At 43.9% G+C, this 20,008-nt stretch overlaps 1 protein-coding gene across 3 annotated transcripts; it reads right to left on the bottom strand.

The window, feature by feature from the left end:
- On the bottom strand, nt 1–15,517 carry LOC139793218 (epidermal retinol dehydrogenase 2-like). 3 transcript variants are annotated; one of them, XR_011724547.1, is made up of 8 exons: nt 15,380–15,506; nt 12,134–12,498; nt 8,305–8,436; nt 7,221–7,320; nt 4,893–5,037; nt 4,357–4,482; nt 4,017–4,180; nt 1–1,661 (listed from the first exon to the last, which is right to left on the bottom strand). XR_011724547.1 is itself a non-coding variant. In XM_071737585.1 (7 exons), the coding sequence occupies exons 2-7, from the start codon at nt 12,452–12,454 to the stop codon at nt 1,568–1,570; spliced, it is 918 nt and encodes a 305-aa protein (XP_071593686.1). In that variant the 5' UTR covers nt 12,455–12,477; nt 15,380–15,517; the 3' UTR covers nt 1–1,567. The 3 variants fall into 3 exon arrangements, 2 of the variants coding, with proteins under 2 accessions (XP_071593686.1, XP_071593685.1); XM_071737585.1 differs by lacking the exon at nt 4,017–4,180 and having other exon boundaries at nt 12,134–12,477; nt 15,380–15,517; XM_071737584.1 differs by lacking the exon at nt 4,017–4,180.
- Between the last annotated feature and the right edge of the window lie 4,491 nt (nt 15,518–20,008).

Below are 20,008 nucleotides of genomic sequence, written 5' to 3'. Positions count from 1 at the left end.
TTATGAGCGATTGACTTTATTTCCAGCAAACAGCACAATGCACGTACGGACAGCACATTTAGGTAATATCTGTTTACTAATGAGTAACTTTCAGTTCCTGAAGTGCACCATAAAATGAGCAGAATGTCTGAGGTAGAGAAGCTGCAGATGTGAAAGGACAGTGAGACAATTTTTTTCTTCATCAGTCTGAAAGCTCTCACCAATGCATCAGCAAATTAAGGCCATTTCTAAAAGTTGTAAAGTAAAGTAGTAGTAAAGTAGTTTCATGTAAATGTTTCTCTGCTGGTGAACCTCACTAATTGTACAGACAGGGGAAAAGAAAGTAGTTTTAGGCCATCACGGGGAGAAAAAAATACCACCCTTCTCACCATACCATGCTGCAATCAATTCCATGCTGATGCATTTTAGGCTCAGTCTGCAGGTGTTACCAACTACCAGTAGAGTACTGTGACATGACGTGGCCTTAGCCAGCACCTGCATAAAGGCATCCACTTAAGGCATAATCTTCCTTTTCCTTCTTTTGGATCTTCCAAAAGTCAAGGGGCTTTCTCTTTTCTAAGTGGCCACTGTCAGAAAGCACAAGGCCTCCTCAGCTTATGTCCAAAATAAATGGACAGTCCTAAGAGACAAAGAAGTCTCTGTAGACCCAAGGCAACCTGCCACTGAGTTCTGAGAAGCAAAACATGATGTGCTTACTCAAGCTGTGGCTGCCATGATCCCTTTCACTCCAGTTCTGTCAGCATCATTCCTTCTGAAACAATCCCAAGAGAAGCCCTGGTTGTACAATGCCTCTGCTCTTTCTAACTCATTGGGTTACTTGCCAAGATGTCTGGCAGCCCACGTGGACCAGCAGTCTCATGCTTGCAAGCAACAAGTTTAGTCTGCTCAGGAGATGAAAATTGGAAGCTGTTCTTACAATATTGCACTCACAGGATACAAGGACTTCTACTACAAAGTGACAGCCATAACATTAGCTTATAAATTAGACGAAAAGAAGCTTTGCAGCACAAACACAGTTTGCATCCTTCCCTCTCCCCACCCCAACATCCATGGGGTGCCAAAATCACCACCTTCAAAAATAAATACATCATTGGTTTTGCACCAACACAGCACATACAGTCATTTCACTCAAGTCCCATTGCTATAAATCCATTGGTTTAGGCAACTCCCGAATTTCTCAGTTCACCAGGGCATGTTACTGGTACCAGCAGCACAGCCCCTCCTCCTGGCAGAGAGAAGTCAGGGCTCAAGAGGCTTTCATGGCTCTCTGCCAAATACATCTGGCTTCTTCTCCCCTCAAAGATGCCAATTATTAGTTTGTCAGAAGGATCACATTCTGACAGAACCAAAGGAATTAATTTCAATTCATGTATTTCCATTATCAGGTGAAAAGAAAACAGTACGCTGGATAAAAATAGATCAGGTGAGAGCTGTTGATTAACCCCAAAAATCATAGCAAAAGAGAAGTCAGGCACCTTAAGTTCCAGGCTGCTGTAGAAGCTGGCCTCTCCCACCACCTTTTACAGTGTCCACTTGAGAGTTGCTGCTCTCTCAATTTTGTGCTTTTTCATTCCTTCTTTGGCCGACCCCTGAACGTATGCATGGCTTCAAGGACTCCAAAATACTCCGCAAGGAGAACACCTATTTTCACTGGTAGGATACTGTAAGGCAGGGGTGTTGAAGAGAAAAAAAAACAAAAGAGACATTAGACAAAATTAATTTTACCTGGCTAATACTGCCAAAGACAGCATACTCTAGAATCACAGAATGGTTTTGCTTGGAGGGGACAGAAAGATCATCTATTTGCAACCCCCCTGCCATGCACAGGGATACCTTCCACTAGACCAGGTTCCTCAAAGTCCCCTTCAATCTCTCCTTCAACACTTCCACAATTCCCTTGGGCAGCCTGTGCCAGTGTCTCACCACCCTCACACAAAAGAATTTCTTCTCAAGATCCAAATCTGCCCTCTTGCACTTTGAAACCATGACCACTCATCCTATCACTACAGGTAAAAAGTCCCTCCCCTGCTTTCCTACAGGCTCCCTTCAGTCATCACTGACATCCCACCACTCATCACTGGTTTCCATTTGGACATCAAGCTGTTGACCACTGCTCTGTGTGCAACCATCCAGCCAATTCCTTATCCACCAAGTGGCCCATCCATTGGATCTGTATCTTTCCAACTTAGAGACCATGATGTCACATGGGGCAGTGCAGGACTCTGCACAAGTCCAGGCATGGATGATGTCACTTTCCCTCCCCTTGTCCATCAACACTGTGACACAATCATAAAAGGCCACCAAATTTGTCAGGCATGATTTGCCCTTAGTGAAGCCATGCTGGCCGCCACCAGCCTCTCCCATGTTTTCCATGTGCCTAAGCAGAGCCTTCAGAAGGATCTGCTCCATGATCTTCAATGGCACAGAGGTGAGACAGACTGGCCTGTAGTTCCCTGGGTCTTCCTCTTTTCCCTTTCTGAAAATGGTGGCTATGTTTCCCCTTTAAAAGTCAGTGGGAAGCCCACCAGACTGCCATGACTTCCCAAATAGGGTGCAAAGTGTCTTTTGAAACTTCATCTGCCAGTTCCCTCAGGAGTCACACATGGATTTCATCAGGGCCCATAGTGGTCTTTGGATGGTCTCAAACCTACAGTGGGTGGATCTTCCTTTGCCATCTGCAGCCAGGGTGCTGTGGCCAGAGGCCTTGCTGGTGAAGACTGTGGCAAAAAAATCACAGAGCACCTCAGCCTTCATATCCCACGTAAACAGGTCTCCTACTTCCTTCTGGAGAGGGCCCCCTTTTTCTCTGGTCTTCCTTTTAGCACTTACATTCCTGTACAAGCTTTTCTTGCTGCCCTTGATATTGCTGGACAGATTGCATTGTATCAAGGCTTTAGCTTTCCAAACCTGATCCTTGGCTGCTCCAACAACTCCTTTGTACTCCTCCCAGGCTACCTGTCCTGGCTTCCACCCTGTGCAGCATAGACTTTCTATCACAGTGTGTCCGGAGCTCCTTGTTCACCCACGCAGGCTTTCCGGCCTTCCTGCCTGCCTCCCTCTTTGTTGGGATGCATTTCTCCTGGACTGGGATGAGGTGATCCTTGACCACATTTCTAGGGCTACTTGATGAGTCTATTTTCAGCTGTCTCTAGAAGGCCTTGTTAACTTCCACATCCTCATCAGGTGGCCTGCAATACACAGTCACAACGGGGTCTCCCACGTGAGCCTGCTCCTTCATTTTCACCTACAAACTCTCAGCTTGCTCTTCATCACCCCCTGGGCAGAGCTCAGCACATTCCCGTTGCTGTCCGACGTAAAGGCCAACTTCACTGCCAGGCCTTATTGGCCTGTCTTTCCTAAAAAGGACACTCATCCTGGCAGCATTCCATGCAGATGTGCTATCCCACCATGTCTCTGTAATTGCAATCCGATTAAAGCCCTTCAACTGCACACAGATCTCTTACTTCCTCCTGGCTATTCCTCATGGCACATGCATTACTCTACAGGCATTCCACAGGGAGAGTTGAGCATGCAGCTTTTACTCTAGAAGGGCGGAAGGGCTTCTGATTCTCATCATGCCAGGCAGTTGAGGGACCTTTGTTACTGCTCTGATTGGCCAAGCTTATTCCCAAGATGGATGTAAGGGCTTGACTTTGGGGGCCATTTTGGGCCCCACTCCACATGCTGTTCAGTTTAAAGCCCACTGAACTAAGTCACCCAGCTTGCTGCCAAAGACACCCTTGCCCCTTCGAAGGAGATGGATCCCATCCCTTCCTAACAGATTACAGTGAGAACAAAGTCCCTATGTTGGAAATACCAGCACATTCCTAACAACACCACTTGCACAGTCATAGGATGAGATGCTCAATACACCCATGCCTCCAACTGCTAAAATGTAGGAAAAAATAACTTGGGCCCCAGACTATACCACCACTGGTCCTCTCATCAAAATCCATCAAAATATGCATGACACACATTTGGAAGCCTGCTTTAGGAAGACAGATGAATTTCCCAACCTGGCTTGCAACAGAGTCAGAAGTGCCCTGATGCTGGGCCAAGACACCAGATACCCAGTTCCTGAGGAGCAGGCTCAGGCTCTACAGCTCACAGCTAAACTGCACTCCAGTGGTGTCAGCAAGTCACAGACATTTCTCTCCTAGTTCTGTGGTCCAAGGGCAGACTGAACACCCAGAAACAAACAAAAAAAAACCTGTAAAAAAGCCCTGTAGAAATGAATTTAACAAAAATTAAAAACACCAGCAAGTAGCAACCTGGTTTGCACTTCAAGTCAAAACATAGCTGAAACATCCCTGGACAGGAAAGTCAGAAAAGAAAAGAAGGAAAGGCAGAACCTACCTTTTCAAACCTACTAAAAGATAAACAATGCGTGGTAGCAGCAATATTTCTTGGTCCCGTCGAATAGCAGTGATTACCTTCTCGGCCACATACTCTGGCTCCAGGACAGGGAGCAGAGTTGGCCACCTGGAAGAGAAGACAGCTCTTGCTACAATACAGATTGCTCTGGATTCCCATTTTACTCAAACTGGGTCTCTAATTTTCAGTTATTCAACTAAAAGACGACACAAATACCACAAATCCTACAAACAAGAGAACCTGCATCATGATAGAGAGGAAGTGGCCATTGTCACTTTCCCTCCACAAGATATCCCACAAGAGAAATCCACTTAGTCCTGATATCAAGATACACCAGGCTTTTATTTGGCTCCTACATCTTGCATTTCTACAATCATACTGAGCCAAGCCATGTCCCTGATTCCAGGAGGTGAATGGGGGTTCAGAGACCAGAAAGGACACCAGAGCATGAAGGAAATAGGAGTACATAACATGCTAAACATGAACTTTGCATAAAAGCCTCACAGGAGTTTACTCACTTGCTTTTACAGCCATCAAACATTCCTGTGTTTATGAAGAAAGGACACACAATTGTGGTTTTAACACCAGTCTTTCCCAGATCTCTCAACTCAAAAAAAATCGACTCTGCAAAACCAACTGCTGCAAATTTACTTGCACAGTAATCTGTAAAACAAAACATTAATTATAGTTAAACATTTTAATTTCAGATTAAACACTGCTATCCAGGTTCAGTGTGTCCTACCTGTGAAAGAACTGCTGGAGGTGGATTGGTAAATATATTCACACTTGAAGGAAAGGTACAGCATTGTAGGAGATTGATTTGTGGCTAACATGCAACAAATTTAGGCAACCCTAAATGCTACCAGCATCAGGGGAGCTTGGTGTGCTGACATTAAGAACAATTGCACAGAGTGTGGAGCAGAGTGGAGACACCACAGCCAGGCTCTGTGATACAAGTGGGGAGCTGCAGGTACTATGGAACTGGTAAGCTGCATATTGAATACTCTGGGCCAAAAATCTGTCACCTTCCTTTAGATGAATTTTGCTGATTATAGTCTCATTATAACACCAAAACACACCTCCATCCCAAAAGCTATCAATTGCCAAGGTGCAGCCACCATCCATGGGGCTTGTGCACTTAATTTTTCCTAATCTATATCTTCATAAGCAAAGCAAGAGCATTTTACACAAATCACCGTAAAGGTATAAATGACTGGAATCACTCAAGCTCCACATGACAGGTAAAAAACAGTAAAATAAGTAAAAACAGTAAAAAAAAAAAACAGTAAAAGAGGAAGGATGTTAGGGAAGATACCACTGCAGGAACCCCACCTGACTTCTGGGGTCAGCCCATGGGGCTGAGCTTCTCTTCCACCCCTTTGGGACACCTCTGGGTAAGATTCAAACACTCCAGTATATTGACTGCTTCCCCAGAAAGCTTAGAAACCTCTAGAGATTCATAATATAACTTAGGATGTTAGTAGCCAGTGTGTATTACACAGATCCCAGGCATTTGTACATGCTTTGCAGACAGTGAATTTATCCCTGGCAATCCAAAAGAATTTATGCATCTCTTGCTTCAATAAAACCACACTGTCCATTAGTCCAGCCTTGAGAGTTCTTACTGATAGTGCCCAGACACCTTAAGTGGGGCTGTGCTGCTTAAGTTAAGCACAACTCAACTGAAAGTGTACCATGTTATTAGTGCATTTGTTATTATGAGTGTTGAATAAATTGGATGTGATTGCCCCCAGCACCTCTGATAACTGAGGACAAGAGAGTTTTTCTCCCAAATTACTTTGGCCTTTAAAGCAACACTATCACTGAACATATACACAACAGCAGTCAGTTTTTGACAAGACAACAAACCTATGCTCTAGTAATTAAACTAACTAGCCAACGGCTTAATTTGTTTTTTTTTCAATATACAAATAGCAACACTACAGTACAAATATTACATATACATGGAACGTGTATAAAATTGCTGCGCAATAATAAAATATTTAGCAAGACAGTAGGAACTGCTTTCAGAGTAATTTACTAATATAATTTGCCTGTGAAATGATTCACACCTTTACTTTCCCTCCCCTAAGCTAACTGTTGTTCCCAACTTGCAGTGAGTCTCTCCTCATTCCTGCTATCCTCATTCTCACATTCCTGCTATCACTTTTCCACTCACTACTGAACAACAGCATTATCTCATTATTATTATCTTTTCATGCCAGACGTGATCTTTCAATCCATGCAGTAGCTTCTTATGCATCAGACTCAAGCTTCCAAGACTCTCTAATGTACTTTCAACTTCAAACTCCATTTGTCTTCACTATCACTGCCTTGATGCCAAATTTCTTTCACTGATCCATCGTCAGAGTCCAATACACCCTTGCTGCATACATTTTTCCAGAAATGCCTTCTGAGTTTGCCCTTCTGAATGAGTTTGGATCCTTTTGAATGAATGGCTGAGAGACAGATTGCATAATGAAATGCCACAGCTCTGCTTCTGTACCACATTTGGATTTTAGTAGTTCTCTTGAGTTTGGGAAACCTGTACAGGACTTTGCTTCGCTTGTCAATGTGCTTACAAAACAAGCAACCAAAAAAGTGGCCTCTAACTCACCAGAGACTTGCTGGGTTCCTTTCACAACAGTAAAGCTCTCAGATCCCAAAGTTCTATAGGGCTATCGAAGTACCCTGGCAGAAAAACCCATTTCAATTGAAAGCAGGAAAATTTTCTTTACCTATACACAAAGACCCAGAAACTCAAAATTCAGATTTTTCTTTTCTTAAAATGAGTATTGATTATGTCAAAATAATTATCTAAATGAACATTAGCTTTAATACACTACCAGAAAGATGACTGACTCCAACCAGTCCTGCTGCGCTTGCAATACTAACCAAGTGTCCATGGTTAGAGGCCACCATTGCTGGCAGGAAGGCTTTGTAGGTCTGCAATGGAAGTCAGAGTTGCAGTGAAACATTTCACTAAGCAAGCTACATCCTACAATATTAGGAAGGTGTTGGTTTCAAAGCAATTCACCCTACAGTTTAAATATGCTTCCTCCCTTCCCATTAACAAAAGGGCAGTGCAGGGGTGTGGGAGAAGAAAAAGAAAAGAGTTTGGTGAACTCTTAAGCTTCCCAGCCCCCCCCCAATACCACTTTCACTTTAGCACCAAAAACAGATGGTAACTTGCTAAAAGCTACAAATACAAACTCAGGTACTTCTTACATTTCTTTGAGCCTCAAACACAGCACTTCTATGCTGGAAATGAGAATTCAGTGTTCACTGCAAATTTTGTAAAATGGCAAAAATTTGAATCTCACTTCTTCCTTCTATTAAATTCCCCTCATCTCTGTGATTAAATTTACTTAGGAAGAAACCAAAGCATTCTTTAATAGCCCTTCTACAATTCTTTATGGTAGGAACACCATATAGATGACCAACCTTCCCTCAAAGGATAAAAAGGTACAGTGAGTTACTCCTTTTGGACAAAAGCCCCACTTAGGAAGAGCACTGTCTGAACAGGTCGTATTTCTTACTGAAACTGTCACAGACACAAAGGAAACAGAAAAACCAACAGAGAGGAACACTGCCCTGTTACTGAAGCAGCAATTTTTAGCATGGCCCTGCTTCATGTCATTAATGCTGTGGGATGGCAGCATACAACTAAGTTCAGAGTTGAGCACAGGGCAAACTTCAGTTCTCAAGAGCATTTCTAAATACAAAACAGCTTTGCTTCCACCTACTTACCTACCCCAGAAGTTCCCAAAGGATCCATCCTTCCACCCATTCTTTATTTCACAGACTCCCAGGCTTAGAAAGTAGTTTCTTGAATCATTTCTGACTGAATTTACAAGGAGCTCTACGTCCTTGCATATTTTCCTCAATTCCAAAAGGCAAAATTAATACTATGCAAAGTGCAGGTATTACCCAGAAGTGTGCCATTATGTTGACTTCCATGGTTTTTTCCACAAGAGAATCTGGAGCATTGAGAAGAGTCTTCCCAGTTACAATACCAGCATTGTTGACCAAGATGCTAACATCACCAACTTCTTTTTTTACCTAAAATAAAAAGCCTCAAGATATTACACAATAAACACAAAATGCGCTTTCCAAGCTTTAGATATGAAAGCACAAGAAAGTGGAAATGTTGCACATTTCAACTACCTTGAACTTAACATGCTCCCTAGGGATACAAATACCCCAGGCTCTTCCACATTCCCATCAGATGCCTTTCTTAGAGCTGAGCTTACGGGTGTAATTCCTGTGGAGGTGTGGAACACAAGAGCCCCACACAGGTTTCTGCTTCCAACACCTCAGGTTCTTGCTGTGACTGTTCCCTTTATTGCAGGGAGCTTAACTTATGCTACAAGTATTTTACCACAGCAAATCCATCTTAAAACCAATGTACAATCCTGTTTTAAGGGGCCTTTTCATGCCATGTGTTGGGGCACAGTGCACAGATCCTCAGGGGAGTTTGGGAACTGGGTGCATCAAAGCTACGTGAGGGCTGCAGTGCCTGAACAGTCCTGGTGTTTTCTGCCCCCAGAGTGTTGGAATCAGAATGAACAAACAGTCAGCTTTCACAGGAGATATTCCTTATATGCACTGGCAGTGAGGAAGACCACCTGTAAAAGTTCTAGAAGTTCCTGACATTTTACAGATCAGGAACTTAAAACCTTCTCTTACCTGATCTTAGCTCCCAGGTCAATGAGAGAAATGAGAAAATGATAGGAAGGTCAGTCGCTTGTGGGGAAAATTAAACAAAAGCTGTAGGGCTCTAGACAAGTGCATTCACTCAAGACAAAAGCCTTATGAGTTTCTGGGGCTTCAATTCTAACAGCGTACCAGAGTCCTTTGATAAGATGTTTACCAAAATGTAAGTTGGCTAAGAATTACAACATACACATAAACTGACATAAGGGGAAGTACAGCCCTCATTTTGGCTCCAGACTGAAAACTGTCAACAGACTCCCTTGAGAGAATGACTACAAGCCAGCTGATATCAAGATACTGGGCCAGCTCACAAAACAAGAAGGAAAATATCTAATGCAGGAAAATATTTAATCCCAAATCTATCCTTTGGGGCACATAACAGATACCCGAATAAGAGGTCAAGCTTCTTTTGTGAAAACAGAAGATGGACAAAGGTGGGTGCTATGCTATGCACATTTTATAACTTGGTGACTGCAACAATCAGCTTAGATGGGAGAAGAAAACAAAAACCTGAACCACCTCTTTCTATACCACTGGACCCCACCCAGTCTCCCAAAAACACAACCATTCTTTGGGTGGAACTCAAGGAAGATTTGAGTGCCTTCCTGCAATGCAGACAAATAATTCCAGCTTTACAACACCTCTGTTCAAGCTGCTTCCCTGCTCACTAGATGTGGCAGCTCTTTCCTCAGCAAACCAGCTCTTTCATTCTCCTCTCAGCGCTCCACTGTGCATGACAGAGCCAAGACACTCAGCCCATGAGCAATTCCCATGATGGCCAAACAGCATCTGAAAGTGTCTACTTTTAAGAACCATTAATGGCTCCCTAACTGCCCAAGAGTGGAAGACAGCACAGGATGTTTCACAGGCAACACCATGAGGAAGTGGCCTTCTACCACTGCTCCTCTGCACAGCAAAGAAGATTCTCAGAAAAGTGGAATACTGCAGATTATCTGGCTGCAGATTATCATCTTGACTAGCAAGCAAAACTGTGGATAAGCAAAAAAGTACCATGCAAGAGAGATCCTTGGAAGTAAATGTAAGCCCAGGTGCAATTCTGCAACATGACAATGAGGAAAAGGCATCTGTTCCCTCACAAGTTAGAGGATCAAACACCAGAGAGCTCTCTTTCAAAGCCTGATATTTTTCTAAGATTAGCTTAAATGTATGGAGTGAGAGGTAGGCGAGACAAAGCCACACTCCTTTGGGGTTGGTTCCTCCTCAAACAAGAACATTAGAAATCAATCCTAAGCTACAGCTTTTCATAAACAAAAGCTGTCCTTCATCCTGTTGGGACAGGAAAGGCACAAGGACACCATGCATCCAGCACTTTTTGGCTTGCTTCCTGCTCAAGTGCCTTTTTCTTGGTCTCTGTGGCTGAGGAAGTACCAGAAGGAGGCATTTAAGGTTTACATACATTTCGCTTTGGCTTTGAGATTGTTTTACTGGGCACAAAGTTCTTAACCATTTCCTACTCTGCCTACATGAATTTAGTCAGCTCTGGTCTTGCAAAACTCCCAGTCATGGCATGAAGCTGAATCGCTACAGAACAAAAACCTGGAACTGTGGTGCCTCATCTTGCAAAGCCTGATGCTGCACACTGTGAGCCAAAGGCCACATCAAGTAAACAGTGGCAGCAAGCACTAACTAACACCAAAGTCTTTTTGTCACTAATAAGATGGGGAAGTTGTCAACATGGCTCTACATCAGTTGACAGCAGGACATGACATTTCTGAAATAACAGTAGTAGGCTTTTTTCTTCTAGACAGATCAGCAGGAGGATTAGTAGTGGGTCAGCTGTGAGTGAACTGCTGACAGAATGCAGCAAGTGAGGAATTGTGCACCAAGACCCTCTTACCACTTCCTTGCTCCTGCCTGCCTCTGGTTTTCTCATCCCTCTGTCACACACACCTCGACACCCGCTTTCTCCTTTCTGAATTGGGCCAGAAAGGCTCTGAATCTGCTTTTCTCCAAGGGACTGAAGTGCTGGTCCTTCAGACTTCAGATCTGAAGACTGTTTTCCAATCTCTTCATTGCAGTGCCCTTCCAACACTCCCTCCTCCTCCTCCCGCTCCACTCCTCCCAGTTCAGCAGGAAGCATTCACAGGCCTGTGGTGAGATGCAGGGACAGCAGATGTGCAGCCCAGCTGCCTGAACAGAGCAGCAAGGGGGAAGAGCATTTCCCAGAAGACAAAAACCCAGCACCACCAGCAGGCAGCAAGTCATGCACAAGCTTCACTTAACAGAAAGTTTCTTTGCATCATTTCTGCACAGACAGGAAAATGCAGAAGGCTAGAGCTGCACCAAAAGAGAATCAATTTCAGCCAAAAGACGCTCCTGAAGGCTGTTGAATATTTTTTAATTTAAATATTCATCCTCACATGTTTCATGTGGAAACTTCCTACACCAGCAGTAAAGTTTAGCAACATCTTAAGCAAATGAAAAGAGGCTGTTTTAATGGAAACTGTTAAGCAATTTTAGCTTTTGGCAATTCTGCTACTCTGTCCAAATGATCTAATCCCATGCTGCATTTTACAAAGCTCTTCAGAGTCAGAATGGTGAAATACTTAACAATTCAAGATACAGCTATTAATTCTAATAAAGTGAACCTGCAAAAATTTATTCACAGCTATTGTGTTACTTGCAAATTGTCTAAGCAGTTAATCCCTTTTTACAATGTATTGTCTCTAGGGTTTACCTTTGGTCAAAGGCTGCCAGAACTGGAAATGCTGCTTTACCTCCAATAATTGACTTTCTGCACTTGACCAGGAAGTGCTTGCTCACCAGCTGAATGAATGAGAAGCCACCCACTTTAAATTAGCTACTGGAACAGAGAACCAAATCTCTTTATTTTTGTAATCAGAGGTTCACAAGTCAACTTTGAGAATCAGTATCCTTGAAACAGGCAGCATGTGCAATGCTTTCTGAATGAATTAACTCTAATCTCTTGCTTTGAAATCACTAAGTCTTACCATACACCATCATACCCACACCCATGCACTCATCTTACAGCAGTATCAAACCCACAAATAAGATACTTCACCTTATCAGCTACTGTGTAGACCTCCTGCCTTTTGCTGCAGTCACAGATGTAACAGTGGACTCTAGCAGCTCCATTTTCTCTGGCCAGTCTACTTGTCTCCTTCAGCCCCTCTTGATTGATGTCCCAGAGAACTACTGTGGCTCCAAGTCTGGCAAACTTTAAAGATAAAAGTCTTCCAATGCCACTTCCTGCTCCTGTTATTAATACTATTTCACCACTAACATTCTTCTTCCGTTTAGGCACAATGAAGAACACCAGCGTCTCCAACCAGTAATAAATAAGAAGTCCAATGAATCTCAGTGTTTCCAGGAAAAAGTTCATCTTGAGACTATTTCTTCAGATACCTGATGAATGAAAATGTTTATCTGATAGAATAAAGAAAGAAAATACAGACATTAGTATTACAAAATTGAAAAGATTTTTGTGATGCAGTCTAAATATCATCTCTAGCCTTTTTCAGTGTCCTGTTTTAAAAAAATATACAGGGTTACATATAGAGATATGACTCATCTGTCCTGTTCCTGTATACTCTCTAGGTTGCTCCTTTTCTCCTCCATGATGTAGCACACTAATGATTTACCATTAGACAGAAGCAAGACACACCTTCCCTCATCTGCCCTAGAAATTCCCCACCCCTCATGTCATGGGTTTCCATCTCTGCTCTAAAAGAATAAGGACAGAAAAAGAAAGTATCAAGGAAGTGATATTTGCCTCTTGAGGATCTTCAGCAGAAATACATGGCAATTACAAATCAAAGCTTATAGCTTGATCAAACAACTTTAGTATTCACAAGCTAAGACCATGACATTTTTTGCTTTGCAGATGCTCCTTGTCATCAAGAAATCATATGCAGACCAAGTTGATCGTGTCAACCCTGAAAAACTGCCAGAATAGAGAACACCAGAAAACTGTATGCTTATAGATCTCCCAAACACACCAGATACATTACTGGCTGCCAGTATTAGCTTTTCAACTACCAGTACTGCCATTACTGAGGGTAGCCTACCTTTGCAATTGAACAAGGTTCTGTTTATAGAATGTACTTCACAGTCTGGACTCATCACAGTAAAGCAAGCATTAATGAAAATCACAATTATGCTCATCACTGAGCATTAAGTGCAATTTATTTTCCACTATGCGAATGCTATGTGAGAATCATACCCTTTGTCAACGAAGGTTTTAGTCTTTGACTCACTAGGATAAAAAGGATTAATATCTGCCTTCTCAGCTAAAGGTAGAGCACGCTGGCACTTACACTTCAACCTTTAGCACTCGATGCCCAGTTTGATCACATCTCTTAGTTAACATTGCTATCTGTGTGTGTAGGCAATGGGTATGACAAGAGATAAGTTACTTAGGTCTCTGCTGCTCTGAGCAAAGTTCGTGAAATTTAGCATGCGGACATACATGTGTTATCATGAGTTTCGGGTTTTTCACATGGGAAACATGGCCAGGCCTGGAAAGGTATGAGCAAGTACTGGAACACAGATGGTAATTCCAGAAAGTTTTCTGGCAGAAGCATCAGGACACCTATTCTGGTAACAGAAAAACATTAATCAACATAGTGGGTGGAGAAGCAAGTTCTTCTCCCTGAAGAAAAGGATTCATAGGGTGCCTGTTTTCTGTTCTTCATTTCCTTTAAAATGGGATAAAACTTGTGCAGAGGTCCTAGCACAGACAAAAGGCAGTAACAGCAGTAAGAAATGGAAGAAATATCAAAACAGCACAAGAACATTTTTCTAGTGCCAACATTGATATCTCTTGTAGTAGGCTCTAATAGGTATAGAGCTACTACAGATAAAAGCAAAATCAGAGCTATACAGGAAAAGTTTTATTTAATTTCAAAGACATCAAAAAACAAGCAAGTTGCTGGAAACACAAGTTCTTTGCTGGGTCTCAAGCAGGAGCAACAAATATATAAAAAGAATGGAGCTGCTGAATTTAACTTGATTAGAGTAACTTAATGTAATATCTCTCCTCCATTTGCACACAAAGGACACTGGCAACTCTGGAGCAGATAAGGATGTTACAGTTAATTCCCATGAAAAAACAAGAGAGGCAATAACCTTCAAAGTATAATACAAAATTGGACCTAAACCTAGCTTAGAAACTATGTAAAGAATTTATTAAGCGAAATAAAAATATATTAGACAGGCCAGAAGCACATTAGACATAGAGAAGTACTGACTTTCTCTTAGGCATACAGCAACAGGAGACCTCCTGTTAGAACATAAACTCTAGCTTTCAACAAGGCTCTCAATTTCTGCTGACAGGCCTGTTGCCTAACCCACCTCTGACTGGGCCAAGGGTCCTCCATTCTCACTGGCCTACAGCATGACTGCAGCTAATTACACAAGAACCCAACATAACAATACACCCTTGGCTTACTTTGGCTCCTCAGCTAAAGTGAGCAGGATACCTTCGAACTGGTGTGCCCAGGGTACCTTTGGCACACCTAAGACCTCAGAACCCTTCTGATGCCACGTATTGCTTTTTACTATGGCTACAGCCACACATAAAGAAGGCTTTTACATCATACCAAAGTAGCAAAGGATTTACAGTGGCTTATCAGGCTGATTTCTTTTCAAGTTTTGACAACTATGCCAGCACAGACAGACTTCGCAGTACAACTACAGAAACGCACTGCCGAGCAGCTCTTGCCGATTACCGGAGCTCAAAAACCCCAAGGACAGACTTGAGGACAGCGTCTGAACTACCTCCGCTAACCAATGAATGTATTCAACGTTGAACACGCCATCACCTGAGCAAAGCTTGGCAAGCATGAATTTTTTCACTATGGAAGACAGTGACGCCCCAAAAAAACCCGTAAGGGTCGTGGAGCCGAGACAGTCCGAGGACCGAGGAGCAGCAACACCTCCCTCACCACCTGGAAGACGATGGGCTGACTGCCTTAACTCTCACTCGGCACCTCTCCTCTGATAACCCAATCAGCATCATTAAAAACACAAACCAAACCAAACCACCTCGGAAGACTTCAGCCGCGGTGCGCACCCCACTGCCTCTCTCAGCCCCGCCTGCCCGGGGCCGCCCCCCCACCACCCACCGACTCCCGCGCCCCCCGCTCCGGACCGGCCCTGGCAGCGGCGAGAGAAGGCGCCGGGCACCGGCCGCACTCTCGGCTCCCCGCTCCCGACAGCCACGCAGCCCTCCCCGCCCGTCCCCTCGGGCACTCCCGGCCGGCCCAGAACGCCGCCAGCACCGGGACCCCGCGGCCACCCCGGGTACCTCCGCCTGCCGGGCCGAAGGACAGCGAGGGCACCTCCGCCTGCCCGGCGTGGCGCGGTGGCCGAGGCTCCGGGAGCGGGCGCAGGGAGTACGGAGCAGAGAACAGACAGCGCGGTGGGGTGGCCCGGTCCGCCCTTTATGCCGGCGGCTCGCCAGGGATCGGGGCTGCCCGGATGCCCGGAGGCGGGGCGGGACGAGGGGCCTGGCGCTCGGCTGCGGGAGGCTGGGCCGGGGACAGCGGCCCCTGTGCCCGCGCACTGCCCGCGGCTGCCGGGCGGCGGGATGAGCTCCGGGCGGCGGTCGGGCGGGGAGCGGGGGGCACGGGCAGTGCGCTCGGCCCCCTGAGCTCCTCGCCGATGCCGGGGCAGGGCGAAGGGCTCCGGGAACGGAGCAGCTTGTTGGGCGGGGCCTCCCGGGGCTCTGTATTTGCTGCGATAGAGACTTTCGGCCCTGGGGTCAGCGGGGATTTGGAGGGTGATTTTTGGTTTACGCTCATCCTTAGGCAGCAGAGCTCTGCTACTGGGAGGCTCTAAGTATTCACTACTTCAAAGACCCTACGAATGAGGAGAGGATACCCAGAAGCACCAGAATAAGATGTGAAGGAAGATACTTCCTTGCCACCGAGATCTTTAATGTGCCATCTTCCAAGACTGGTATGTTTTGTGTTGCTATTACACTTCTGTAGAAGGAGGAGAATACAGTATAATAGACTTCATAATAAAGAATATGAAACAGCAATTCATAACGAAAGCTTCTTTAGGCAGATTTAAAAATTCGATCTAGCAATTTCCAAAGACATTTTGAGAAATCCCTGTGTACAGGTGCAGGCTGAAAAAGCAAGGATGGAGAGCACTTGTGTGATATGTCCTGGTGAGGGACCAGGTTGCTCTGCTTGCTTGAAACAAATGAATCCCTGAAGTAAAAAAGAGCAGGGGTTCAAAAGGTATTGTGTTGTTTTAATCAACATTTTCTTGCTTCCCCTGCATGTTCTATTTAAAGTATTTTTTAAAGGGTAAAAAGATCTTTCAAGTACATAGTTTTGGGTCAGAGTTTGGGCTCTTGACTATAAACTGCTGCACCCTCCGGAGCTTTTCACAGAAGAGAAATTAACTGCTTGATTAGAATATTTTAGTGGGAGTTAATGTATTATCCTAATAATACAGTAAATCCAAGAGGCTGAGGAGAGTCCAACAGCAACACCGATGAAATCTGAGGTTGGCTGCTGCTTTCTTTCTGTGGATTGCATTATTTACAGTGGACCATTTAAAACAAGAAATGTAAAAAAACACCCATTCATTTTTCAAAAGGCTTGAATAAAATATATGCTTTGTAGTAACATTTGGAAAATAATCATGTTTGATCCTGAGACTGATCTTCTGATTGGAGTTAGAGGGCAGAATGTGGCAGGCTTGGCTCCTTTTCCCACCTTGTACAAAGATTTCCTCCTCACGGACTAAAACTTCCAGAAATAAACCCCACTAAATTATCCTGAGTTTACTTCCCTGTATAATGAAAGGCTAAAGTTGCCTTGAAGTTAAGAAAGTCTCTGTAAGACTGTCAAATTAGTGTCTTCCACAGTCTGTGGCCAGAGAAGACCAAAATGGAATGATTACTCTTGATTCAAGTTCAGAAATGGAGCTACCCTGATGTGTGTTAGGTGAGGAGGTCTCCTTCTTGCCACGCAGTATTTTTGGACCGATTTGTGAGCGCTGGCAAAATCCCAGGAGTACAGAACTGGGACTGGTGTTCATAGAATCCCAGAATGGTTAAGGCTGGGAGGGTCCTTACAGCTCATCTACTTCCAACCCCCTTTCCCTGGGCAAAGACACCTCCCACTGGACCAGGCTGCTCAAAGCCCCATCCAACCCGGCCACGTTCCCTGTTTTATGTAACATTGTGCTGGGTGTTTTCAAGGGCACCCAAGGTCACTCAATTCCTAAGAAAATGTTGGAGGAACTTTGTAAGTGGTTTCACTTTGCTTCCTCTCTACTACTTGTGCTACCTACGTGTACTGCCAGCCTGTAGCTATGCTTTACCCAGGGTGTTGCCGTATTTTGCTCTACCTGAGCTTCCCGAAAGCTCTTGGCATTTGTTTTTGGATAGATACTGGCATCTCTAGAGGTGTAACCAGCAGCACACTGAATTGCTATTTATGCTTAACCTGAATCTGTAGTAGGTTCTCTATTGCATTGACACGACTACACAACCATTTGGTCTTGCTTATGGATGTGTCAAAACAACTAAGGATGAAGCAAATAGAGAGTAAGGGTTGGTGTAAGGAGGATAAATGCAACTGCATGATGTCTAGGATGCCCATCTACATTGCTGTTGCAGCCAGATTCTCATAAAAAACTCATTTTTAAAATTTCTATCATAGCACTCAAACTAGAAATGTGCTACAGTAGCATCTTCTTCTCAAGGTATTTACTACCTACACAGCAAATATAACCAGCAGCTCTCTGAACAAGTGGCTTCTATCCCTTGCAAATCACATAAGAAAGGGACAAACGTTGATGGGAAGAAGAACATGCCAGGACCAAGTATCCTCATGAATTAGCCACTGGATGTCCAGATCCAAGACTTTTCAGCCTGTTAAGCTACCCTGTTTTCAGTATGATGCTTGGTGCCAGAACCAGACACTTGGTATCTCATACCCTTAGCATTTTACTGTATATTTGTGAAACTGATCAGAACTGATGGGTAAAACTGCAAGGAAATACTTGGGTTGTTTTGTTTTGTTTATTTTGTTTTGGTTTTAATCTGGGCCAGTTCTGTGATGAAATTTACAGAGTGCCCACACACTGCAGAGGATTGTGTGGGAATGGGGGTGAAAGGCTGCACAAGAAGACTAAGGTGAATTGGAGATCCCATGGAGTGAACTGGGATGTGGAAGTATGGCATGGGCAGAAACTCTAACCCTGGTAACACGTAGCATTTACAAAGGGGTTTGTCTGAAATTTTAGTTTTTATCCAGTAGGGAATGCCTTTTATATTAGGCCTCAAATGGCAAGATTCAATTATTCCTGGTATCTTGTTTTGCCAGTCACAGAATCGTTTCAGTTGGAAGGAACCTTAAAGACCATCTAGTTCCCACTCCCCTGCCATGGGCAGGAACACCTCCCACCAGACCAGGTTGCTCAAAGCCCCACCCAACCTGTCCTTCATACCATCCCTCCCCTTGTACTATAGAAGTAGTACATTACACTCTTATTATTATTACAGCAGCATTGTGACCTCTTTGAAGTGGCATTTCAAAAGGGTGATGAACTTCACTGAACTCCCTGCAATTGGAATGGATTTGGCACATTCCCCTCCCAGGTGCAAAAGTATTCCGGCTGTTGTTCCCCACCAGGCTTTGGCATGAACTTGCTGAAGTGGCAGCTGAGGGCTCACTCAAGTAAACAATCAGGATCAGCTGAGCTCCCATCTGCCCCTAGAGCTGACCCACTTTATTCAGAACAGTGAGATGCATGGAAGAAACACGCAAATAATTCCAGTACGGTATTGAGTAAATGTCCAAATGGTGTAATAAATCAAGGCCTTGCCAAGCAGCATTGTGTTTTCCAATCCCTCCCCACTAGGATGTTATTTGCAAATGCACAAGCTATAACTTTGATGAACAATGAACACAGATAATGTCACATACCTGGACCTGCACAAATAGGTAACATCTCGGACAACATCCTCACCTCTAAATTGGAGACATATGGACTTGATGGATGGACCCCTTGGTGGATATGGAATTAGCTGGATGGTGTATTTCAAAGAATTGGCCGTTGATGGCTCGATGTCCAAGTGGAGTTCAGTGATAAGAGGCATTTCTCAGGGTTTGGTACTGCCCTGGTGCTGTTGGAGTGTGTTCTAACATGGGAATAATCTGGGACTAGAGGAGACCATGGAACAGAAACAACAGGGTTGACCAAATCAAAGAACTCATTTAAACCTCCATGCACTGGAGGAAAGGGGCCAGCTGAGGTACAGAAGCTACTGTAAAAAAAAGGAAATTTGTTCTTTCCTCCCGTGTCCTTTCACTAGTGCATGTACTAGAGACCTCATGATGATGAGAGTTTCTAGCTCTGTACACTGTTGTCTCCTGGATATCAGCTCATGTGATTATTCAAAATTTGGCCATTCTGAAATGCCTCTGAACAAGAAGTACCCTCTGTCCCCCAGGGAGACTTTGTGAAAGCCATACCACTCTTGCAGTGGTACTGCAAGAATGTACTGCATTTTCATGGATATTAACTTCTGTACTTTCACTCTGATGACTTTGTCATATAAATATGCTTTCACTTGCTTGAAATACAAACACTGCACCTGTTAATATTTTTCTTACAATAACCTGTTGTATCTTTGTGTTGTATATTTAAGATGCATATTTTAGAAGTTGTGATACTTCAACTTTGATTTTAATACCTATACTTTTGGGTTTATGATGTGTGAAACAGAGCATCACATTGCTAGGGGACAAATGGATGATGCCTGTGGTACCACAGCAACACAAAGTGGTATGTTAAAAAAATCTCATTTTCTAAAATATATCTACTCCAACAAAGTTTGTGAAGAAAGGAAACCGGCCCAGGACATCTTTACTCTCAGCAAACCATAAGGAAAAAGAAATCGCTGGTT

The sequence above is a fragment of the Heliangelus exortis genome, chromosome 2 (genome assembly GCF_036169615.1).
Source record: "Heliangelus exortis chromosome 2, bHelExo1.hap1, whole genome shotgun sequence".
NCBI lineage: Eukaryota > Metazoa > Chordata > Aves > Apodiformes > Trochilidae > Heliangelus > Heliangelus exortis.
This window is presented reverse-complemented; position numbering and strand designations above follow the sequence as displayed.